General features: G+C 42.6%; 2 protein-coding genes across 2 annotated transcripts; one reads left to right on the top strand and one right to left on the bottom strand.

Moving 5' to 3' along the window:
* The first annotated feature begins 1,221 nt into the window (after positions 1-1,221).
* LOC120796789 (E3 ubiquitin-protein ligase TRIM21-like) lies at positions 1,222-4,027 on the top strand. The gene is made up of 2 exons (XM_040139861.1): positions 1,222-1,293; positions 1,559-4,027. The coding sequence occupies exon 2, from the start codon at positions 1,568-1,570 to the stop codon at positions 3,209-3,211; it is 1,644 nt and encodes a 547-aa protein (XP_039995795.1). The 5' UTR covers positions 1,222-1,293; positions 1,559-1,567; the 3' UTR covers positions 3,212-4,027.
* Positions 4,028-9,062: 5,035 nt separating this feature from the next.
* LOC120799078 (tetraspanin-17-like) lies at positions 9,063-21,343 on the bottom strand. Its single transcript, XM_040143960.1, has 10 exons — positions 21,183-21,343; positions 18,967-19,023; positions 16,610-16,729; positions 16,375-16,449; positions 14,750-14,845; positions 14,222-14,350; positions 13,129-13,161; positions 12,961-13,044; positions 11,021-11,153; positions 9,063-10,926 (listed from the first exon to the last, which is right to left on the bottom strand). Exons 1-9 carry the CDS (start codon positions 21,240-21,242, stop codon positions 11,061-11,063), a joined length of 747 nt encoding a protein of 248 aa, XP_039999894.1. The 5' UTR covers positions 21,243-21,343; the 3' UTR covers positions 9,063-10,926; positions 11,021-11,060.
* Positions 21,344-25,670: the final 4,327 nt, after the last annotated feature.

The following is a 25,670-nucleotide window of genomic DNA, read 5'->3' as shown; positions in this document are numbered from 1 at the left end:
ACACATTACAAAGGTCATTAAGAATATATTAGAGGTGTCAGTGTCGTTATAAATTCACAACATATTAGAAAAGTCATTAAGAAATGTGGGTCAACTCACACAAAAAAACACACGCATACAGGAAGGTTATTAATGTCATTCCTGAATGAGACTGACAATCCAGAATGACTAAAGCAAAGCCTGTGTGTGTGTGTGTGTGTGTGTGTGTGTGTGTGTGTGTGTGTGTGTGTGAGAGTTTGTGAGAGTGTGAGTGATGGATGGACTCCGGCATGTGTGTGAAGCCCCACCCAGTCACTTAATAGTAGCAATAGCTTGGTCATAAACTCAAGTATTGGACAAATTAAAGTTTTGACCAGATGGTGGCGCTAGATGACCACTGTGACGCGCGACACAAGTCTCCTCGACGTCCCACCCAAAGCAGGGAAGCGTGTGCTGCAGTTGTTAGAAATATATCTGCAAAGGCTGTACACTTGCATGCTGCCCCACAGGTGGTAATCGGGACCTTAATGGAGGCGGCACAGTTTCAACACGAGGACACGGTGTGTGTGTACAGAATATGAGGCCAACGGGAGGGTTAAAAGTCTGCCCAAACCCAATATGCGTTTTTTTATTTCAGTCAGAATCGATCTGAAAAGACCACAGAATAATTAGACCCAGTCCAAAACGTGGTCCCGCAGAACCCAAACAGAGGCAGAACACCAAAACTGGCAGCAGCATGATCCTCCTCCAATCAAGGGGCAGCTACAATCATACAGAGCAGCAACATATGTCACCTTTCCAGAACTCGACAGGCCACACACTCTCATTCTGAAAAAACACATTTTTCTCCTGTGATGACGATGACGCACCAGAGCAGATCTGATAGAAAGTCCACTTTGACATCCTGACGCACAGGGACCTATGACCAGAGTACACTAAATAAAAGTTGGATCTGGCCTGAGGACCCTCAGGATCTGTGTCTCGGTCTCGGTTACAATCTCCGTCCCTCCTAAAGAGTCCCCTCACTTATGCGCCTGAAAACAAACAAAGATAAAAACCAAAAATATTTGACTGCACTTGGACCTGAGCCAGAAGAGGAGAGGAATGTTGAGGAATGAGAAACAGCGCATTTAGAAGGCATCCTGGGAGCAACGCCCAAACTGGTTTATCAACAGAAACATTACAGAGTGAAGTCCACATGTGTGAGTCAAAAGACTGAAGAACAGCAACAGAGCTGTGGTACTGCACGAGAAAGAAAGAGAACAATGTCCAAGAAGCAGTGAACTCCGCTGAGGAAGTCTTCCCCAAACCTCGGTGAGTACGGTTGGTGATTCACTGTGTTTAAACAGCAATGAATATAACATACAATATAGGCTGTATTCAGGACATTTCTCATGTTTTTATATTTGTGCTCACACTGAACACGAGAGCATGTCAGTTACGTATGCTATGAAAGTATGAAATGAAATCAGTCCGAATGATTTTAGGGACTAGACCAGTGATCCAGCTTTTAACTTTGTCAGAGGGCAACTGTGCAACTAAAAGTATTGTAATATCAAGATTTAATTCTTGGTTTTAGAGTGTGGACATGTCAGCTACCAGCTGTGTGCTGACTGAAGAGCAGCTCCTGTGCTGCATCTGCCTGGAAGTGTTCACTGATCCGGTCACGTTGCCATGTGGACACAACTTCTGCAAAAGCTGCATCATGCAGCACTGGGACAGTGCTAGCCAGTGTCAGTGTCCCTCATGCAAGGAACCTTTCTATAAAAGGCTTGATCTGCGAGTCAACACTTTTATATCTGAGATGGCTGCTCAGTTCAGACAGTCAGCTGGGAAGAGCAGCTCAGACCAACAAGTAGCCAAACCAGGAGAGGTTCCCTGTGACATCTGCACTGAAACTAAAATGAAAGCTCTGAGGTCCTGCCTGGTGTGTCTGGCCTCCTACTGTGAGTCTCACCTGAAGCCTCATCTGACAGCGTCACGCCTAAAGAGACATCAGCTAACTGATCCTGTGGAGAACCTGGAGGGCAGGATGTGTACCATACATGATAAACCTCTGGAGCTCTTCTGCAAGACCGACCGAACTTGCGTGTGCATGCTATGCCCTGTTTTAGACCACAAGTTGCATGAAGTCATTCCGCTGAAAGAAGAATTTGAGAGAAAGAAGGTCGAGCTGGGGAAGAGAGAGGCTGAAATTCACAGGATGATCCAGGAGAGACGACTGAAGATTCAGGACTTCAAACACTCGGCGAAGCTCAGCAAGGAAGCCGCAGACAGAGAGTTGGCAGATGGTGTTCAGGTCTTCACCACTCTGATGCAGTCTTTGGAGCAAGCCCAGGATGAGCTCATCAGGATGATCGGAGAGAAGCAAAAAGCGACAGAGAAAAAGGCCAAAGGTTTCATCCAAGAGCTGGAGCAGGAGATCTCTGAGCTGATGAGGAGGCGCGCTGAGGTGGAGCGGCTCTCCTGCTCTAAAGACCAACTCCACTTCCTCCAGAACTTCTCGTCCCTGAACGCTGCCCCGACCACCAAAGACTGGGCAGAGGTCAGCATCTGTCCACCATCATATGAGGGGACTGTGAAGAAAGCTGTGGATCAACTGGAGGAGACGTTTTGCAAAGAGATGAGGAAGTTGCTCCATGAGGCCGAGCTAAACAGGGTCAGGCAGTTTGCGGTGGATGTGACGTTGGATCCTGATACAGCACATCCTGCTCTGAACCTGTCTGATGATGGCAAACAAGTACGTCATGTTGATGTGAAGAAGAATCTGCCAGACAACCCTGAGAGATTTAATCCTAGTTGTTGTGTCCTAGGAAAACAGAGTTTCTCTTCTGGAAGATTTTACTTTGAGGCGGAAGTTAAAGGGAAGACCAGATGGACTTTAGGAGTGGCCAAAAAGTCGACCAAAAGGAAGGGAATAATCCCACTGTGCCCAGAAAATGGCCAGTGGACTATGTGGTTGAAAAATGCAGACGAATACGCAGCTCTTGTTGGTTCGCCTCTACATCTCTCTTTAAATTCAAAGCCCGAGAAGGTGGGAGTGTTTGTGGATTATGAGGAGGGTCTGGTCTCCTTTTACGACGTAGATGCCGCAGATCTTCTCTACTCCTTTACTGGCTGCTCCTTCAATGAGGAAATCTACCCATTCTTCAGTCCTGGGCTTAACGGTGGCACAAATTCTGCACCTGTGATCATTTCTCCTGTCAATCACACTCATTTTTATAAAAGATGATTTTGTGTCAGGATTTTCACAGGTGCCGTGATCAAGAATAGTTTTGAAGGTATTTGCTCCTGGGTTTTCTTAAATTTCTTTGATATTTTGTCATATCATTGGCCTTAATTTGTCTTGTTTTCTCATCAAGTACGTTTATTTCGGTTGAAATGAACTCTGGCTCATGTTCCCAGTTTACAGTTTCTTTGGGCAGATGTGAACACCACATTCATAAGGTGTGGACCAAAACATTTGCGTTGGCACACTAATGAACGCATTCTTGTCACGGCGACAAATCAATTCTGGAGCGCTTCATCTGAAGCGGTAACGTGATCCAACCTCGACCTGACCCAAATACAAGGCATGCTTTCGACATTCCCTCATCAACGGTCGCTAGCAGCTAGCCGGAAAATTAACCAAGGTCTTCCTCGTGCGTCTTCCTTCTCGCTAGCGGAGGGCAGAGCGAACTTTTTTTACCTGACTTTTAATGATCAATTTGCTTCAATTAAAATAAAATAAACCAAACCAAGGGGGAAAACAGTGACTCATTCACTGACTCTTAACTTAAGGTTTGAAAACGCCCTTAAGACACACTTTGACAGATTTCTGGCAGACCACCTGACTTGTCATAGCAGGAACAGCACACATGGGACTACTGACATTGATGATGCCTCGGGCACAGCCATTACCAACCTGTGGTTTTGATGTCATTCGAGAAATGTAACATTACAAAAAGGTGCACACTCCGAATAGGCCAGCAGACATTTCGACATGTCATGCTGGGAAAAACACAGATGTTACCAGTGTCGTTCACTCAGTGTGTCCCTGTAGGCCGTGACAGCCCGCCAGCTTGAACAACAACAACCAGGACCCCGACACTGAAGCAGCTAAATGGACAGCCTTCATTCAGCCATCATTTGTTTGATTATTTACACCCGTGCTTTTCCTCCTGCGACACGTGAGTTTGTCCAGGGTGCTGATTCATTCACTACGTTACGCTTTACTGTCACACATGTCCAATGCAATAAGCTTTCAGTTGACTGCTCGCTCTTTTGTTCTGCCTAAGCTGGTGCTGCCACACTGCTTAGTGCACTGTCACTGCTGGGTTTTTCTTTCTTTAGTTTTGTTTTCTAACATTTAGATCCTTGCATGCCCGCATGTCTGGTCATGCTACCGAGCTTTTCCGAGGTTATGTCGCAGAATGTGTCCCTCTGCTGCTGCCGGCTTCCTTAACTCCATTGTCTGGCTTTCCAGTCGTACTGTATTGACACACATTGAGTGTTTTTTGCAAGCAATTCTCTGAGAACTGTTGTGGAAAGCTTAAAGAAATGCTGTCGCTGTGCTATAGTGTAAATTGTGGGTAAAACCAAAAATATTTTAGATGATTACTGTAAACTGTAAAAGCGACGTAAACCTCTAAAGTTTAAGTAATGCAGTGATGTAACAGTCTGACTCAGTGATTCAGCATAATTCAATAAATGATTGAAAGTTTCCAAAAGTCATTCTTAGTCTACCATCATTTCAACTGTTGACCTCATCATAAATTACACATTTATTTCACTGCTATTTGTGTGATCTTGAGTAAAATGGCCACCGCAGACTGCGGTTTGAGGAGCCTTTCTGTTTGACTCATTTTAATTATTTTAAGGTGCCACAGTGACGAACATACACAACGTTTTGATGCTACTCTCCGATGTATTACATAGTGTTATACAGATGTTTTCATTTTGTGTGCTACATGAGATATTGAGGCCAAAAATAAGAGTACAGAATTTTGTCTTGGGAGTTGACTTGTTAAAATTCTGTAATACCAATGAACATTTAAAAAACCCAAAACACACACGTCAGATTAGCATACTTCAAAAGTGCGCTTGAAAATAGGCTTTTATTTCCTTCAGTTTGTTATGTTTGGAAATTGGAGAGCCGGAAGCAGGCGCACCGGAGAAGATAATCAAACATGAACTCACTCGTCAAGGAAAAGGTCTGAGAATTGAATCCTTGTCACCTGCACAGCTTGTGTTTTCCCTCTCTGCCTTTTCCCACAGTTTTTAAAAGAGCAGCCTGTCAGTAACTCTGAATCACATCTCATTCCTTTGTCGTGGCTGTGTTTGATTAACGGCCATAAATAAACCAGCAGTGTTTGAACAGCGGCGCGTTCAGTTCACCTGCATGTCGACCCAGCGGCGGGACTTAAAAAGATAAGAGAGAGGTAAATGCTAAACGCTGAGTCGCTTCCGTCAAGTCACTGTTTTATACTTTGAGAGCTGTGTGACAACAGAAAGACCAAGCGTGCGATCGGCTTTATTAAAACACTAAATAGGCCTATGACATCTGTCCGTCTCGGTTTTTACAATATTCAAACTGAGAAATGGGCCATAAAACGAGCTCAGTCTTATGTGTGTGATTTTTACCTACCTAACGCTACATCATTTATGACCCGGTTATCTTCCTCTCCACGCTGGTATCACTGCGGGGATAAATGTCTGAGTCTGCACCATAAAGATAAAGTGTGAACTGTTCCTCAGCACATGCAGCCACGCGAGGCAGACCGTGTGGCAGGGTTTGACTGTTCTCTGGTGTGTACTGCCATCTAATGGCCCGTGGCGGGTTCATGCTGTGTGGCCAAAGGTATATGGACACCTGAACTTCATAACCATGTTAGTAGTTGAACATGTGAATCCAAAACCATAGACATTATTGTGCTGCTATCACAGGCCCCATTATCCTGGTTGCTAATCGGATGTAAATGTTTAAAATAAAGTCCTTTTAGTGATTATCTGAATGTTTTTTTGCATTTTTTTGCTCGTTTGTTGACTCAGAAGCTAAAATCTATTAATAGAGCACAACATTGTTGGAGCATACAGCGTATGTGTATATTGTTTTTCTTCTTCTGTCCCTGTAATGCGATGTAGGTGGGATATTTACAGTGTATGTGTATTTTGTGATTATTCCCACTAATAAAAGGATTGGGCCTAATGTCCTCTCGTCAATTATCCAAGTTTGAGATCACGTGTGTCATCACAGCTCAGCTATACACACACACACACACACAAGTGTGTTTACACCCTCAGCTTTACATGAGGAAGACCAAATGGGGTTAAATGTCGTCATGTCCATGTGGATTTAAACAGGAACTGGGAAGTTAGTGGTGCGCAGTTGTTTTCTTGTTTGCTCTTTTGTGCAGGGATTTGCTCCCAGTCCGGCACTAGAGCCTCACTGAGGTCCAGCTATTCTGGCTCACAGTCGGCATCCCAGATCATCCCAAAGGTGTTGGATGGGATTGAGGTCAGGGCTCCCTGAGTTTGTGCACAGGGAAGCATTGTCATGGTGACGCAGGAGACGGACCAACACAAACTGTCGACGCAAAGTTGGAAGAACGCTATTCTCTAGAATATCCCTGTGTGCTCGCTACAACCAGAGCTCAGTGTTGTTCACAGTGTTTTCCTGTTGTCAGCTTGACGGCCATTTCAAAACCTGCCACTCCCTCCCAAGTCTTAAGTAGTCGTCAGTGTTTCCCGCCGCCAGCCATCACCTGACTTCCACACCACCCTGCGCACCTGTTCCCAATCCCCTAATTAGCTCACTAACATAAATACCAGCCACGTTGCATCGATTCTCTCCCCAGATATTCACAAAAGAGTCAAAAGACACTGAGGCTGAGCGGGGACTGCAATCTAGGAAGTCTTCATGCTGGCAGGATATTTTGTTTGAAACCTCTTTTTTTTTTTTTTGTACTCCTCAAATTCCGTAACAGGGGGTTTCGGTTTTCCCTTGGGTCCCCGCCCATGCTATGAATATACTGGCTGGATAATTGACATACCAGTTTCAGTTTCAAGTAAGGCTGGGACCAGAACTAAGGATCATTAGTACAAAGTCTGGCAAGAATACTGGGACATCAGTGGTGCAGGAAGACATCTCTGATAGTAAACAAAAGCACGTACAGCGGCTTGACAGAGTATTCAGATTCCTTCACTTTTTGCACTTTGTGTTGTGGATTTAAATGCAAATGGATAAAATTCATGATGATGAAGTGAAAACATGTTTGTTTTTTTGGAAATATATTAAAAATCCAAAACCTAAATCCCTGATTTACAAAGACATTCAGACTCTTTGCTGTGGCACTCTAAGTTGTAGTCAGGTGCATCCTCTTTGCTTTAATTCTCCTTGAGGTGAGTCTAGAACTTGACTGGAGTCCACCTGTGGCAAATTGAACTGATTGGACACGGCTTAGCCTACCACATGTATATAATGTCCCTCAGGACAAAAGCCAGAGCCACGGAGTCCAAGGAGCTCCCTGCTGGCCTCTGAGATAACACTGTTGCTTGGTACAGGTCAGGGAAAGGGTATAAACCCATTTCTAGAGCTTGGAGTGTTTCCCAAAAGCACAGAGTCAATTATAGTGCAAAGGAAGAAGTTTGGAACCGCCAGGGCTCTTCCTGGAGTCGGCCGTCCGGCCAAACCGAGTCACCTGGCGAGAAGAGTCCTGGTCAGGGAGGTGACCGAGAGCACAACGGTCCCTCTAACGGAGCCTTAGAAGTCCCCTGTAGAGTTGAGAGAACAATCAGGCCCCTATGGTAGGGTGGCTGGTCGGGAGCCACTTTCAGTACGAGGCATATGACGGCTCGCTTGGAGTTTGCCAAACGGCATTTAAAGGACTCTGAGAGGGAAAGGTGTCTCTCCAAACACTGTCTGGCTAACACCAGGCACTAACGAAATAAAAATGGCAATTTTATCCATTTAAAAAATTAAATCTACGACACAGTAAAGTGGTGAAAAGTGAAAGGCTCCGAACACTTTCTGAAGCCACTGTAGGTATAGGAGGACTGCAGGGGAGGAGCCAGAGGGAGGAAGCATGATATATGATGCTAGGGAAGGCTCTGTGGAAAGTGCATAGTCTTTTTTTAATTGACTGTTTGTTTATTTAAAAGAAACAAGCCGAGCATGTTGCATTTAGTTCTGTCTTGTTTTTTGTTTTGCCTGAGTTTAGGAAATTGATTTGGATGAACTTTTTTTTTTTTTTTTTTCTGGAATGTTAAAGACCAAACCAGTTTAAAACACTTTTTTTTTTTAAAAACATAAGGCAGGAGAAATGTTTTGCTAAAATGGTTTTTATGAGAGTCGTCATCTGAGACAGATCTCATTTAAGAAATAAGCCTGTCATGGACAAAAAATGCAAGACGCCATTTCTGTTTACCACTGACCTATGAACTCTGAAAGAGGGAACAGACTGTACTGCTTTTTTTTATAACCAGCCCAGTACTGGTGAAACTTTTATGCTGACAACAAGCTTCAGAGGAATTCCCACTGACACTGCGCTGAATGATAACTAGGCTCTCTGTTTGACCCTGCGGTGGAGTCCAAGCCGAAGTTGCTGTTTCCCAAAAAACAGGACAACCTACACTATATCTCTCTCCTCTATGACAGCAGCAGTCTTGATGGCTACTGATCGTGACCCCTTTTTTACCACTCTAGAAGTGCCTTTTACAAAATGTCAGCCCTCTGTATTCCTGTACCAGACTCCTTAGCCCTCCGTCATCCCTTCAAATGCCTCTCTTAACCCATCAGTACCCTTTGATCAAGTCGTAAAACCCCTTGATCATCCCCCTTTATACTCCCATCAAAATTTGTCTGACCCCCCCCACCCCCAGTGAGGCATCTCCCTGCACCCCGTTGCCCCTTAAAACCCCCATCTTCTGTCGGCCTATATTAGTCTCCATAAGCCCCCTAATAGGCCGATCAAACCCAGCCGAAGATGAGGAAATAAATGTTCGAAATAATGAGAGCAAACAAGGGAGAGTGGGTATTCAGTCTCTAGTTTATTCTGAAATGATATGAGTGCAGATTTCAGTTCATGCCATAGCATTTGTCTTCCATTTAAATGCTAGTCCCCCTTTTTTTTTTTTTTTTTTAATAGTGGTGGGGTGTTCACTGCCTGTGGGAGATCTGAAAACTTAACTAACCCTGAGTTGTTCTTTGGTTTTGTCACCTGGCCTTATCGTCAGCGAAACTCTGGGTGAGTTATGCAATCTTATCTTTCATCGGCGTCTGCATTAGTTATACACGTATATGCTCTAACTTATTTGTTCTCAGTGCCGCACGTTTTGCTGGGATCTCCATTTTCCCAACGTTACCTGCTCTCTATAGAAAAAAATACTTTCCTGATTTTGAAAATGCTGGGTCAGGATTTGCCAGTTAATCATATGGCAAAATGTCATGAACGTCATAATAGCATTCCAGTGGCGTGTTCTTTTTTTACATGAATTAAGTGCTTTACATATAGCTTGGAAAACATGCAAGTTCAATGACATACAGTTTTTACAAACATTCAGACAGGTGACCGCTCACGTGCTCTTCTGACCTGATCATTTTAACCCAAGGAGGTTCTGAAAGTTTTGTTAATGACTTTATGGTGGTAGTGCCTTCAGAAATAATGTCCAGGTTACTGACCACATTCGATTTCGACAATACTCTTGTGGTTTTTATTTAAAAAAAAAAAAAAAACAAACAACACTGGCCACGAGTAGAATCCTCATGTTATAACTTTCTCCGGGCCTTGCCTGAAATACTAAGCGCAGTCATGTAAAAGTTACTGTCAGTGCGGATTCAGATCAGATTAAAGCAACTGACAATTTGTTTAACAAGCCAGCTTTTAAAGCTAGCAGTCTCCCCCCACTTGAGTCTTTGTGCCACGTTAAGCTAAACAACTCCTGGAACTATTTTTTTTTTTTTGTACTGGGTACATCCATAACTGATTTTTGATCATCTTACCGGGCAAAAAAACTTTTTTGCAGCAAACTCAATAAATTGCAATGGAATGGCTGCAATTGGTGGATTTGCTTGCAGCGACAAATTAAATCCGCATTTTGACGCAGAAAAAATTGTGCTGTTGACCAATAACACACCATGTTGACAGTGCTGATCTTTTGAAATTATGAAAAACTGGAGTTCAAAATGGAGGAAGCTATCCTATTAGCCTATTAGCTGTGTTGCACCGTCCGCTTTCATTTAACCTCCTCTGCTGGAGTGCAAATTGCTCCAAAAAACAGGAATGGCTTGTAGACAGTGGTTTTGGTACAAATGTCTTTTGAACAAACCACACGGACTTATTAGCCTGCTAGCTAGCTTGCTAACTGAACTTTAACTGTTTAACTTAAAGTAAAATGACAGTTAGCAAGCCAGGCAATTAGCTGGAAGAGCTATGGTGACAGACTAGTGCTAGAACGTTCCTTGCTGCTAAGCGTGTCAGCAGTTAGCTCGCCAGCTACGCTAGTTTACCACCTAGCCCTACAAGTAGTCACTGCATCACCGAGCTTCTAGCACCACCAGTTTCACAAAGATGAAGAGACGAACTTCACGTTGTTATTCTCTGGTTTTACCAGGGCATAAGATGTAAAACAAGGATCTTCCAAAATATTTTGTTGCTTTTTCCCTTGGTAACTCTGATGACCTCCTTGGGGTAATATAGCTTTAGTCAGATATGGAGAAGGGTTGAGCTTAGAAACGGCTTCTTTCCTACAATATGCCTCTTACATAGGACTACTTCAATACTGCATACCGTCAATTTAACCAAAAGAGAGAGATAATTCAGAAAAATAAATGTTTGCTTTTCAAGCAAGATCTTCTACAATAGAAAGCTGGAAGAAAAACATTCTTGGAGGCAGTGCTTTTTCCCCGAAACGAAATCTTCCTGCAGCATGCCACATCGTCCCGCTGTCTCCTGCTTTCCCCGTAGTTCTCTGAAAAGGCAGAAATGTTGTTTTGTTTTTTGTTTTTAAAAAAAAAATAAAGGAAAGAAGAAGTCATGTGTTGACCACTGAGTCCTCCAATTACAGTGCAGAGGTTGAGGGTCAGGGGTCATGGCTGGTTCCCTTCAGTAGCCCTTCATGGGAATGCACGGTCCTCCCGCACTGTCATGTTTTTTGACCTGATGGATCATCAGGAGGGAGACCATCAGGCCCAGCACCTATAAAGACAGGTTGTCAATTAGAGAGACAGACAAGTACGGTGGACAAACTGTAAGACACCCTGAAGTGAAAGACACTACGTGAGCAACCATCTGTTTAATTCACTCTCCACACAACTGCTGTTAGAAATTCATATGCTGACTGGAGGCTGAAAGCTGCTATAAAGATGTTTTTTATTTCCGTTTACAGGCGACACTTTGTTAGTTTAATAGCGGAGAAAGCTGTTGAGCTTCCTGATCTCCTTTCAGCAGATGAGTGGAGTTAAAAAGACAAACTGTCTTCACCCAAAATACAGTGTAAAAGTGGGAGGCACCACTCCACTGAAGTGTTTTTTCCCCACTTTAAGTTTAAATCTCAATGATTTTAATGATATTCTAAATGTTTCTTAATACAGAAACACTGAGGTTTCCTGGATAACAACCGGTTTGTGTTAATCAGATTTAATTATTTCAACTTTGTATCTAAGAAATCGTGATTTCTTTTTTCCACCAGTTTTGAAGGGAGGATTACAGTTCTCCATGGGCCTGAAACTGAGATCCAAACATAGGCTGCCATTAAGACCCAACCCTAGTGACCCACACCAGCCCAGCTATACTTTTGCTTTACTTAGACTATTATTGACTGTTAGCTCGCTAAGCTAAACCCACAGAATTGGCTTCACTAAACACAAAAAAAAATAAATAAACAAAAACCAAAACCTGACATCAGCTCAGTACTTTCCACAAGATAACAGCCCAATCTTAATCCCATATCTCATATTTTGTTGTGACCCAACTACTTCCCACCTGTTTGGAATTTGAGGCTAACGTTAATAGCCGTCTGTGCCTAAAACTAAACTGGTTAAGAGCTATGTGTTAAGTAGTTAACATGAAATCCAGTGGGAACAGAATCTTTGCATTCAAGATTTGGTAGGCTAAAGGTTGACTTTCAAAATCAATAAACAAACTAATGTTGGCCATTTGTCATAGATGGGTGGCAAAAGCAAAGTTAGCCTGACATTGCTGCTGCTGAGAACTACACAATGACTTCTTTAGGCCTTAAAGTGCAAAGTTTAGAACTTGTACTTGACTTGAGAGGTGCTCAAAAGATTTAAGTTCTAATTGTGTTGCAGAGCAATGACTTTGTCCCACCACTGAGAGGACCAAACTCTGAGCTCTTGCAAATTAAATTAAGATTAATGCTTTATTTTTACAGTTGTGAATAAAAGACTGCACCATGGTTGCTGAACCCTTCAAAAACTGACTGAGAACCTGGAAGTGGACTGAGTGAAACTGCTAAATATTAGCAGGTTGCTACATGGTGTAATCTTTAGCTTACGGTCACTGTTAGCAGCACATGCAACACAATTTAAATCTCAGTAAGCAGGTGATGTTACAGCACTTCCTCTTTTTACATTTTTATCTACACGGGCTTATACCTTCTGACTTTATATCAAAGAACCAGATGTTTTCTAGCACAGTTGCTCATCTGTATCTGACATCTGACTTTTATTCCTAGGAGTGAACAGACTCCTCAGGTAAACTCACCCCAAATACAGTATCACTCAGTTCAATGTACTGAAAGGGTTTTGAACAGGAGGAACAAGCTCAATCTCAGATGTTTACAAGAGGAAATGAGGAAAACAGAGGTTACACTTCCTTTTTTTTTTTAAATTCTTTTTTGATTTATTTTCTTTCCTCTTGAAGCTTTATATGGCCATAGTGATAGTGGATCTGGAAAGTTTGCTGGAGATTGTCGACAATACGCAGTCACAAAACATGATCAACAACAACAAAAATAACAAAGGAGAGTGACAGCAGAGCTTACTGCAATAACAGCACATCCAAAGAAGAAGCCCATGGCAATCTGGAAGATGATGTTGAACCACGCAAAGATGACATCGCTGCAGGTCTGCAGACAAGGAGATGGAGAAAGGGTCATTATCATAACCCGACTGACTGGTTGATTTGTTTGATTGATTGGTTGATTGAATACCTGTTCATAGATCTGGTCTGGGCCAGTGGTTCCCTGCAAGAAAACAGCAGCAAAAATATGGTCACCATAATTAGCAAAGAAAAACAGTCCACCACTTATCTTCTGTCAAGATGGAGTGATTTTAAAAGAAAACACAGACATCCAAAATATAGGCCTCAGTTACAGGACATTATTATAGAGATGTCAAGATATCTCAGCAACCACATCCCCATGTTCCCATGATTAAAAATCGACCATTTGACGTATCTTACTCTGGCATCATCATTGGGTCAAAATTTTCACTTGAAAAATATATTCTCCTGTGCCGAGCGCGTTACTTTTCTTTAGGTTAGTTACTGGTTAAGAATAAATCATTTGTAGGTGGGTTTTTATCATTTGGGATTTTATCCAACTGTTTTTATTTCAATTTGCGCATTAAAAAAAAAACTAGAATAGAATGGAATTGACGACAAATTCTGAAATGTCTCGAAATTTCGCAAAAAGCTTTCTACACATGGCCGAGTTGGAAAAGCTGGCGTTTCAATGGAGGCAAAATACAACAAAGTGGGATGAAAGCAGACTTAGTGAATAATATTGACGGAGATGAAGCATCTGGTGACTCTTGGTCTCCACTGAAGAGATGAAAAATAGCAGCAGATGCAAACATCAGATCTGTGTGGAGCAATGAAGAGACCGTAACCTTCCTCAAATTAATACATGTAACAAACAGAAATGCCATATTTCCATCATATTTTATATTGTTTTCACATTTTACTGCTCTTTTAACTATGCAATGTTGTTTCGCCCTCTTCTTCTGTAATGGTTTGATGACTCCGGCCTAGAGCCACCAGCTGTTTATTTCAAGAACCAACTCCTAATATTTGCATAATGGTAGCGGATGGAAACACACGCTAGTTTGCTTTTTTTTTTTTTCTCTACTTAATTTCTCTAAACTCAGTTGAAATTTGTGATTTGCTTGGATGGAATCAAATCATGAAAAGTGATCCACCATGTTTGGCAGTTTTTACAGTAGTGACACATGAGCAAGAGAGCCGGCTCGCTGAATTCCTATATTTCTAAACTCGATATTCCACTTTCACTGGACAAAACTCACCCATGGTTTGGATGTGCATTTATAGGTGGATCCAAGGACTGCCATTTCTCCTGCGTATGGATTGCACTCACAGGACGTAGGGATTTCATTACCCCAGTCACTGGGGCTCACCACTCCACAGCAGTGGACCTGCAACCGCACGAGAGGATGAGTTTGGGAGTGCAAGAAATAATTACAATAAAGTATTGATCACAGATTGAAACTTTTGAATTACTGCACTATCCTGAGATAGTGGGTGGTGGTTTTATTTAGCTCAACTGTGAGAAGTGTTTGGGGAGAGGATTTAATTTTTTTTAATTTACCTTTTTGTATATTTTAACTATGTATCCTACATTTACCTTAAAATTCCCTGCATGCTGGGGGAATATTGTTTATAGGAGCATGGCAGAAAAATTGGTTGGATTATAGGAATGTTAAACGTCCTTGAGAGCTTTTCAAAGTGTGGCCTGTTTTATTGAAGAACATAGCAGCTGTTACCGTGACTGGTGCACAGTACAGTACGGTACATTAATACACAGAGAACATTACAGATTGCTGTAGGCCATCAAGCAAATCTCTCAGTCCCTCGTCTTCCATGAAGGGCTTTGCCACATCAGCGGAGGCGTTATCAAAGTTATCTCTGATCTGCAAAGAGCGAGAGAATAACCTTTAGCATCAAGATAGATGGAGAGAACAAACAGAGTATAAGCGAGACAGAAACCAAAAAACCTTGTGGTAGATAGAGAGATGTTGAGACAATGTTTTACTATCACGGCTAAGAGGAACGTTAGCGTGAAGGTGGACAGATTCTATGTCTGAAATGACTCCTTCGTTTTAATGCATCGGGTAGCAAAAAGGAAGCGATTTTGGACCTACTGTTAGCATCGGGATACAGAGAGAGAGAGTTAACAAAGGTAGCATCAAGATGCACAGCGAACGTTAGCGTCAAAGAAGACCGTCAAGGCTTACAGTGATTCAAGAGAGAGAGACGGCGAGAAGGTCGACCATTACAGTGTCAAAACACATGTAAAGGGAGAACTTTGTATGGATAGATACAGAGAGACGGCATTAGCATCAGAATAAACGGACAGAGAGCAGTAGTAGCATCAAAATAAATGGAAAATGAGACAGAACGAGGGCGGGGATGTCAGCAACAAGATAGAAAGAGGAAATATTGGCATCGAGATAGACAAAGAGAAGGAGAAATGCAAATATAAATATGAATTAAACGAGAGTGAGAACGGAACATGCTGTGTGTTGTGTCTAAAATACTCAGTTTATTCAATGTTATGATATTTTTACTCTGCAGAAAACTAAAAAATAGTGTACATGCTAACGTACAGGCATACGCAAATAAATAAAATGGCAGAAAGTAAATTGAATGCATCAAACAAGTTAGAAGAATGCATAAATTAAAACGAGTTAGCATTAAACAACCCTGTCTCCTAGAAATTACATTTTACGTACAACTAATTTGCAACAGCACATGTGTTTTGAAGGAAACATAATTGTGACCAGATTAGATTTTCTGTTGCGTAATGAGGATATATTGTTAATTAAAGTGTTTTTATAAATGCAAGTTGCGAATACGTTGACACTGAACCTGTCAATAAAATGTTCACAGACAACACATTTGTTTTCCACCAAGTTACCTGATCTTGCAGCACAACACTTAAAGACGTTTCTATGGTTATGATTAGGCACCGTTTGGTCACTGCACTGAGGTCTGGTTTAATACAGAAAAAGTTCACCGTGACTCCAGACAGTGTGTTAATTCGCATTTAACCAAAACCCCACCCCAGCCACATCCTGGCAACTCAGCTGACATTAATAAAAGTAGCGCTGATTCATTTATTTAAAAAGGGAAAATGATAAATAAATAAAAATCACACGCCCGTGAACATAATCCAAACAGTTTAGTTGTGTATGAAGGCCATTTCTAGGAGCTAGGCTGCATCAACATATAGAGGAAGAGAGTTAACAAAGGTAGCGTCAAGACAGAGATACAGAACTGGCATCAAGATAACAGAAGGAGAGAGAGTAATGTAAGCGAGAGAGAACTTTAGCATACTAATAGATACAAAGAAAGAGAGAGAGAGAACGAAAGGGTTAAGGTAGGGATTCGAAAATTAGCACCATAGATAGATAGATCGATAGATAGATAGATACACAACCTTGTTTCTGGTGACAACGACAATGATGCCAAAGATCAGCATGATGATCAATCCGACCCCCATGAAGCCTGCAAACTGTATACATGAAACAGTTTAAACACTATTCACAGATATCATGACTCACTTCCTATTTTGTTCATTGACGTGCTTGATTTCCCCCAAAAAATTAGCATATCAATAAATGACAGATATCATGATTCAGTTGAGAGGTTGGTACTTGAGCTCCTGCACGTACGATTTTTAGGGCCAGGGATTTCTCAGAGCAGCCCGCGTAGATTCCCAGGCAGGAGATGCCAAGGACGCCTATGGCAAACACCCAGGCCCAACCCAGGCTCGGGGTCCCAAATGCCGTCATCTGCCCCGCCACGGCAGGAAAAAAAAAAGACACAAGACAAACACTGAATTACTGCCGAGCTACAAACAGCGGATCAAATTACAAATCTGCCATTATTTTAAATTTTCCTTACGTGAACAAATCCTGCACTGTCTGATTTGCCCTGTAGATTATGTAGAACTCGATGCGCGTTGAAAACACAGTCAAAATGCCATTGAATTAAAGGCCCCCCCACACACACACACATAGTGAATAACTCTGCTTTCACTGTCAAAACGATAGGTTTTAGTCTACAAGGCTTTGGCATCACAGAGTAGGATCAGGTCACTGCTGATGTTGGTGGTTTTCATGGGATTTGTTGTTGAGAGTGACAGAGAAAGAACGAGACTGTTGAAATCAAACAGTTATTGGGTTGCTGTTTTTTGTTTTTTATTTTTTCTATCGTAATTTCCAGACAAAAACAGTGTTTCATTGGGGCTCTATTCTTTCTGAAGCGCCACATTGGTATCAAGTTTCAGCCCATTACCAAGTTTAAATCCTACCCCCCCCTGGAAAATGGATGCTGGAATGCAGGAAATCTAAAACCTGTGTTGTGTTTTGGAAAATGCTCAACAGTAATGGAAGGTAAATTTGATTAGTTAAAAACGATGAGCTAATACGCTGTGTTCCATAAGGACAGATCTTCCGTCTCGAGCCCCTGGTACTTCTGATCTGATAACAACGTGAGAGCGATCCTTTTTTTTTTTCGGTCGCGGAGACTGGGCCGTGACAATGGAAACATCTGTTCTGCGTTTAGAAAAGAAAGCAGAGCCGCCGCTACATCTGGGCAGCTGTTCGCCTCCTTGTAAAGACTAATAACCCTTCACCTCAACGTGTTTCTAAACATTTCTAAAGAGGTATTCGTGTTCTTAGATGTGTGCGCCATACAGGATTATACATGTGATGTCCTGACTAACAGAATCCGCCTTGATTTTCACAAATGCAAACCAACTGCCTTCGTTTTTGATCCAGACTATCACGAAACGCTCCGAGAATATGAACTTTCTGCCATAACCGAGCCTGAACCTCGCTTTTAGACTGCCAGCTGTAAGTGGTTAGGCCAGGATCTTTAAAGGTTGCCGTAAACTAGGCAGCCCTCAGCCAAACCCCCCTGTTCCTCCCCTGACACTTGATTATTTTAATTGATGTCCACATCTGACTCTGATTTCATTGTTCCTACCCTGTGAGTGGCGTAAAAGTAAATCTGCCGCTCCTCCGTTCTGCCAAGAGACGTCCCGTAACAGGGATGTTGGAAATACGTGTTTGGCAGCAAACACTGGCCTGTCAAAGATAATTAAATGGAGGGAATTCAACTGGACGATCACAGCACAGATGTATGATTTCAAAGCCTGCCAGATAAACAGCGCCATGTCCCGTTTAGCTTCTGCTGACAGCGTCTGTGATCCGTTCTAGCGCTTAATATGGCCTGTGTTTAGGTCCTCATGACAAGTGACATAAGTGGGTGAGGCGTGATGTAGAGTCGGAGCCAAAAATAGTCAAGCACATAACCCTGCCTAAAGGTTCACCTGGCCATTTTCACACTTCACCGTCCCTGGAAAGTTAAAAAAAAACAAGAAAAGAAAAACGAGATGCAACACGTTAATTGCATTTTGATTTTTAAGAGGAGCCGGCAGGTGGATTTTGTTACCTTTTGACAGAGCCATGCTAGTTGTTTCCCCCTGTATTCAGCCTTTAGACCAAGCCAGGCTGGTCACCCTCTGGCTCCAGCCTCATGTCTATCATACAGACCTGGCACCTACTGTCTTATCTGACTCTTGGCAAGAGAGCAAGCGTTTCCCAAAATGTCAAATTGTTCCTTTTAATGCTACACAATATAAAACCCATAGCGTTGACGTAGGAGACCAGAGTTCGTCTCCTACCAGCTGTGACAGGAAAATTCAGGTTTATTGCAACTTGGGTATCATATTTATAGGTTTAACCTTTGTTGCAATCTGTCATGATAAAATACCCGGATCCAAAAAAAGCGAGCGTAACTGAAATGGCAGCAATAATCCCTCAGCGATGAAGGGAAACTACGCGCTCATAACGACGACAACTACTCTGGGTCAAAGCGAACTGTGGTGGACGTCTACCACAGACGGTCTGGGCAGTCACTTTACTGGGCACTTCGTTGAAGCCGTCAAGTAGCTGGCTCGCTCGGATTTGATGTTTTCTGAACACCTACGAAATTCTGTCGTTAGTAGTCTTGCTGTCGTTACCTGGTAGCTGTAGGCGGTGGCCTTCACCGCCCCATAGATCAGCAAACATCCGATGATCTGTGGACGCATCACAACCAGTTAGCTTGCGTTCAGCAAAATAAAAGCTTAGTGCGCGGAGGCTGGAGTGCTGATTATTAAAAAAACAGAGAAATCAAAATAAGAGAGTGGACGAAACAGAAACCGTGCACAAAAGGTTGAACGACACAGGATTGACAGAAAATGAGAAGATATATTAAAGGAAATTTTCAAAAATAGGTGTTTTTAAAATCATTTCATATGTATGTATATATTATGTAATGATAATATGAAATGTATTTTAAGTAAAGTTAAAATTCATCATTTAAAGTCTTGATTTTCCCTTTTTAAATTTAATCCGACCCTCCAGTGTCTCCAACATGAAAAACTCATGTTTTAACGCATAACTTCATCTCATATTCTAGTGGGAGTCCTAAAGTCTCTAGTTACGGAAAGGCCATAAAATGATGCGCAGGTCGTCTATGAAATTTCCCTTCTGACCGCATGGTTCAGCCTTGAGAGAGTGAGAAGAAAAAGCATCATACACTGGCTATGAGTATGTCGTTCAGGCAGACAGGAAACTAACTGAAATGAAACTTAAGACTGCCAGACTGGGTGGTGGTCCCGCCTAGGAGGACGTGGCGAGGGAAGAAAACATGTAATGACAGAGAAAGTTTGGGGGATGTTGCTCAAAGGGACTTTAGATTCAATTTAAAGGGAAAATCGAGACTTTAATTGATGAATTTTCACATTTTTATTTATTTTTTTTTTACCTTTTTTACAGACAAAAAAGAAAACCGCAATACAATTACTACTACACACATCCGATTGTGTTATCATTACTTAAAAGAGCATGTTTGACATTGAACAGCATTTTTTAAAGGGTGGCAGGAAAATGGTTTCCACTCTCAGAGGAGTGTGAGAGCATAAAACCACCAATCCAGTGAATAATATGTGGATTTCACCACTTCAAAAGTGTGTTTACTACAGCAGCCATTCATGCTCATCCAACCGATATATTTGCAGCGGTTGGTCATGGTCTTTTTTTTCCTTTTTTTTTTCCATCTCGCCTCGATGGTCATTTCTGCGCCGAGACAGCGGAGGGAGACAGAGACCAAAAACGCCGAGCTCCCGAGCCGTTCCCAGTCGAAAACCCCGTGGTTCCACCTGAGGGCTGGTGCAGACGCTCACATTGCACAGCTGTCTGCCGCTGGTTTTGAATGTCACTTTAAAAGTGAAACTTAAATGTTCCAACGGCCTCCACGAACACCACGACCTTTTTGAAGTGACTTCCTTTTTTTTTTTTTTTTTTTTTAAATTTTTAATTTAGCTTCCCCACCCATCACTCTCAGTTTGAAAACATGTCTCTGCGGCAGAGAGGAAGGAGCCTTTATTGTGGAGAAGAAAAGGGGGCGGTGGGCGAACTGAAATATGACCCTGTTCTCTCTGCTGCAGAGATTTTCCTGTGCTTCTCCCCTTGTCATGAGGGGTTTTTTTTTTTTTTTTTTTTTTGGTTTTTTTCCTCTGTCCCCCTGTTACTGGAAGCAAAATGTTAACTAAACATGAGGAAAAAAACAAACGAAAATAAATGAATAGAATCTGGACTCGCCAATTGTCCTAGAAAAAAAATGACAGAAACAAACACGGGTTTGATGTTTTACCACTTTACTCTTAATTTGATCAAAAACCACGATGTTTTTCTTTCTTTTTCTTACACATGATATATGCGCTTATTTTAGGAATTTAGATTTAATTGGTCGAATATCAAAGGATGTTTTTTAAATTTAAATCTGTATCTTATGTCGTTTTGAGCACACTAGACTTTTTCGACCCTCTCAGTTTTTAGTGAAAGCTGAAAATCAAGGTTAGCAAATCTTTTTCTTGCTTTTTCACCTTGCTCATATTGTCATAGATCATGCATCCCTCTTCCTTTCTGAAGATGTGAAACTAAGCATGTTCAACAAGAGATGCCAATGAGACTACAGGAGGGAAAAAAAAAAACAATTACGTAACTACTTTTTTGGTGGAATTTTTCTTCTTGTAGTTTTCTTCTCTTTTTGATCTTTTGTCCCAAATACAAATATTAAAATAATGGAAAAACAGAAAAGATGTTCAAACACACACAAAACATACAAATTTTACAAAAACATTAAAATAGAATCAGAAATGCTCCAAAAACAAAGAAAAGTTTTTTGACTTACTGCAAACAGCACGTTGAAGAAGATAAAGAGGCATTTGAGGCATCCATTAATTTTCCCCATTTTCAGTTTTTAGTGATTCGCCGTCAGCAGATGAAGAAGTGAAGCAGTGTGGAGGAAACACGCTCTGTGTGATGATGTGCAGCAGTGTGTGCTGAAATAAACTGTATGCAGAGCTAACGTGCCTGAGGATGAGCACAGAGCTGCGACACACAGATCCGATCTGCAGCCCCAACACTTGAATCGCGCATGTCGAGTTGAGGCTTGAAGGGCCTCGCCTAGAATTACAAAGCACTAAACACTGAAAACTCATTTTGGCCTCAAAAAGAAGTCATGAAGGTTTCTAAAGGTATTTTGAGTTTAAAAGGGTTTTGAAAGTTTCAGGTTCCAGGAATCTGGTCCGTAACACATAAAGTTAAATTGCAACATTCACATATTGAACAATAAGATACGACTCCATAGGCATGAACAAGATAAGTTTGAATAGACTATTATAGACTTTAATGATCCTATGAGGGAACATTTTTCATTAAAACATGTCTTGACACACTGGAGATTCTCCGTCCAGTCGATCCGGTGTGGGGGCTCTTAGAAACAGGAAAAAGTGCTCGCCAGACGTGGGCAGGAGGTTTACCGGTGGCTTCAAAAGGCGATGCCGCCGGGATTCGATCGTATTGTTTTTGTCTCCATGAGAAGACCAAAACCAACCGCACCTCACAAATATATGTGGTTTCGTTTTTTAAGAAAGGTTTGTTGCTTTCTAACGAGGAAACGGTGCACTTGTTGGGGACTATTTTCAGCAGAGGATTAATCTGGTGAGCATTTCTGGCAGCAGAACTGTGTGTGTGTGTGTGTGTGTGTGTTCATGAAGGAACATGTCTCCTGGTGCAACAGTGTGACTCAATGATGCGCTTTTAGTAGTTTTTGGAAACAACGGAGCTCCGTGGATCGGAGGAATAAGACATATCGGGCTTCGGATACATTGGATTTTCTAATCTGCCACCTCTGTGCTTAGGGTTTGGTTAAATTCAGGCAACTACAAAAACTAAAAAAAACTTCAAGAAAACCAAAAAGAAAAGCTTGAAAAAGTCAGAGGGGTTGAGCTGTTTGTTGGTGGATTTTATTCACTACCAGTCAACACCTCCATTTTTGTTTAATGTCTCAGTGTTTCTGAAATCAAAGCACAGAACAACTCGTCCAGCGACCGCACACACTCGTGACGTTCCTTTCTACTGCAGAAATGAATCACCGCTGCGGGGGTTCCCACGAACCTGTTGCACCTCCAGGTCGCTTTGCCTTCACCCTCTGTCCAGTTCATCCCAAACCGGCTCCGTGGGGTTCGGGTCCGGAGACTGCGCTGGTCTCCCATCACGCGAAGCCGCCGCCCGGTTCTGTTCCTCCGACGTTCTGGGTCGTTACCTGGCTGTGGGACGAACAGCTTATGGTGACTTTTTTTTTTTTTTTTTCTGGTTTTGCGTCGAACTCTGTACCATTCGAGGTTGTTTACTGAACTTAAACAGATTCAATTTCGATAAGAACCGGATAAAAGGGGGGCGTTCTGACACTTTTGACCGTCGGTGTGTGTGTTGCAGACCCGAGCTACAGATTTGAAACTCATGTGCAGAGAAAGTCTGAGAGTTAAGAAAACTGGCAGGATTTTCACTGCAGTGACAGGAAGAGATTTCACACCCGCTGCAGACCAGATTTGCACGCTTCCTCAAGAACGTCTGCACAACCTCGGATCACGTGAGATAGGACTCGGCCGATCCCCGAGAAGGAAAGTCACAAAGATAAAAAGGTATTATGGATTTTCAGAAATATATTAGAAAATTAACCTTCATTGTTCAAACCAAACTTTTCAAAAAGTCATATTATGAGAAACAGAACATTTTTCCTGTTTGTCCTCATCTGAACTGAACAAAGCAAAAACTGCTCTCTAGGTGAAGGTAAAACGCCGCACGAAACACTAAAATGAATAAAAGACCAAATGACCTGGGAATCGCTGTTCCCATGAAAAAGGGGGAGGAAGAGGAGGAAAACGGTGCTTTACAGGAAAACAATGCTCAATTCCTGTTGCTACCTAAATTTGAGGCTCTCTGCTTCCTCTCTAACTGCTCTAGGTCTACAAAGTGTTTACGCCACTTCTGATGTAGGAGAGCACAGCCCAAGTGTCTGTGTGTGTGTGTGTGTGTGTGTGTGTGTGTGTGTGTGTGTGTGTGTGTGTGTGTGTGTGTGTGTTCGTCAGATAAGGGCTCCATTTTTCCCGCTGCTCTCTGAAATGGGGAGGTCAAAGAAGCTAAAAAAAAAAAAAGGAGGAAAAAAAACAAGAGACACTTTATGCCCCTTCAGCCCAGGACGGCTCTCTGAAGGAAATACGTCACATTTCAAGTCCGTGGTTCTGAGTGAGATCCCGTTTTTGCAGTTGAACACAAATTACATAAGCAACGGGAGTCTGAAAAGACAGGTCCACTGACAGTAAACTGGCTCTATCAGTTGCATGACAGCTGGACTGGTTTCCGAACAAAACAGATTGGCATCAACGTAAGTTAATTTCCTGCCACTTTCATGCAGAGGGGCATGTGACCTCCCGTCTGGAAGACCTAGATTTGCTTTGCTGCTGTAAGCTGAGCCAGCGTCCGCTGATAAAAACTTTGTGAAACAGTTAGGACAGAAACGCCGGAGCGATTAGCCCCTAGTGATGTCTCACCACTGGTACGTTGTGAGTCTTCTGCCCGTGTGTACATGTGGTTCCTTGACCGACATTTGAGGGGGCCGTGGTGAGATACCAACCCCCCCCCGGGTCAGCTGATTGTGGGTCCTAGAGTCTCCAAATGTAGAATGGGGGGCAGAGCCCTCAGTTATAAGGCTCCTCTACCGTGGATCCAGCTCCCATTGGATAAAGCTTACAGGGGATGGCTCAGGCCGCTACAGGCCTTGACGTATCCCATTAGTCTTTGTTGCCAACTCAGTGTCTTCTCACTCCTGTAGTTTCGTGCTTTTCGTTTTTTTCCTGTTTGAATACGGACCTACAGAGTTCTGCATGCGGGGCCTCCTTGGGACGCTTGTCCCATCGAAGTGTGGTCCCGATGACCGTGCGGACCCCAGGCCTCACTACCGTAAAGGCCGATCGGTTGTATTTCACCAGATATTTTAGTCCAAATTCTAACTGGTGGGCCTCATTTTGTAAGATAAAATGCTCTACACGGATTTTGCCTCAGTGCGTCGCTGGCCAGGTCCTCTGGGTAGTGGATCCCCAGACCGTCCAGACTGCGACCATCAGGTTGTAGTCGGTTCGGGTCCATTTTTCCAACTGACAGATGTTACTGCTCTGTTCTCCACTCTTTAAACAGAAATGTTCCTACCCTTCAGGAATGTTACGTAGTTAATCCTGCCTCTTCTTGTCTCTCTCTCCTTCTAATCTTGGTTGTTGCTTTCTGCCTCCTTTTTGCTTTCATTTTTGTTTAGTTTTGTCCTGGTCTAGGTCTGAGATTCCCTGGGTGGTAGCTGACAGTTGACAGTTGGCTTCATTGAATATCTCTCTCGACCCGACCGGTCAAGCCACCCACCGAAAGCCCGGCTTCTTCCCGTTGAAAGGGAGTCTTTCCCGGTCGCTGTCACCAAGAGCGTGATCGTGGGGGGATATTACAAAGAGTGCTGTCCAGACCTGCTCTGTATTAAAAAGTGTCCGGAGGTGACTTCTGATATGATTTGGTGCTATATAAATAGACTTGGCTTGACTTGCTGCTGTTACCTGGACTTTGAGAGGCGTCCCCGTGTACAGTTTTACCAGATACCTGCCTACCAGTCGGGATCCGGGATTCTTCTCGGTGCTGGGAACCGCGCTGTCTGGAGTTTGTCTCCGTGTTCAGGAATGTGTAGGTCTGCGCACAGGTCTGTTAGAATTTACGAGTCTTATTGTTAAAGTGTTTACAAGGGGGAAAGCTACGTTCACACAGACCCCACAGTTTAACAGGATGGAGCAGACCACAGGGAGGGTGGCGGGGGGCTGAAGGGGTTAAAACATTTTTTTTTCTTAAATGTACACACAGAAAAATCCTCCAGAAAAAAGTTGAAGTCATAAATTGAAAGTTCTACCACAGTGGAGGTGGTAAAAGGTGTTTTGCAATACTTGAAGTACAGGTTGTACATGCTCCGCTCATGTGAGAGTGAGATGCTTCAACAACTGTTGGCCAGACCTCCGTGAAACTTGCAGAGGATGATCATTATCCCCGAAGAATGGAACCACATTTGGACTAAATTTCCACTTGCACAATAAAAAAAATAAAGATCCAGTTGTAGCCTGGTTGCAGACTTTGTTTTCTTGCCCACATCTGTGATTTTTTTACTTTTTATTTATTTATTTATTTATTTTCTGCAATTCAAATAGTTCTGGTGTGGTGCTGCCGACTGACGGAAAACAACCAATCCGAGCCGAGGAAAAACGTCCTCAAAACGTTTGACAATGTGGACGAGCGCGCCCATACGTGTTGC

The sequence above is a fragment of the Xiphias gladius genome, chromosome 2, assembly GCF_016859285.1.
Source record: "Xiphias gladius isolate SHS-SW01 ecotype Sanya breed wild chromosome 2, ASM1685928v1, whole genome shotgun sequence".
Classification (NCBI taxonomy): domain Eukaryota; kingdom Metazoa; phylum Chordata; class Actinopteri; order Istiophoriformes; family Xiphiidae; genus Xiphias; species Xiphias gladius.
The sequence above is the reverse complement of the archived record's forward strand: the minus strand, read 5'-3'. Positions and strand labels throughout refer to the sequence as shown.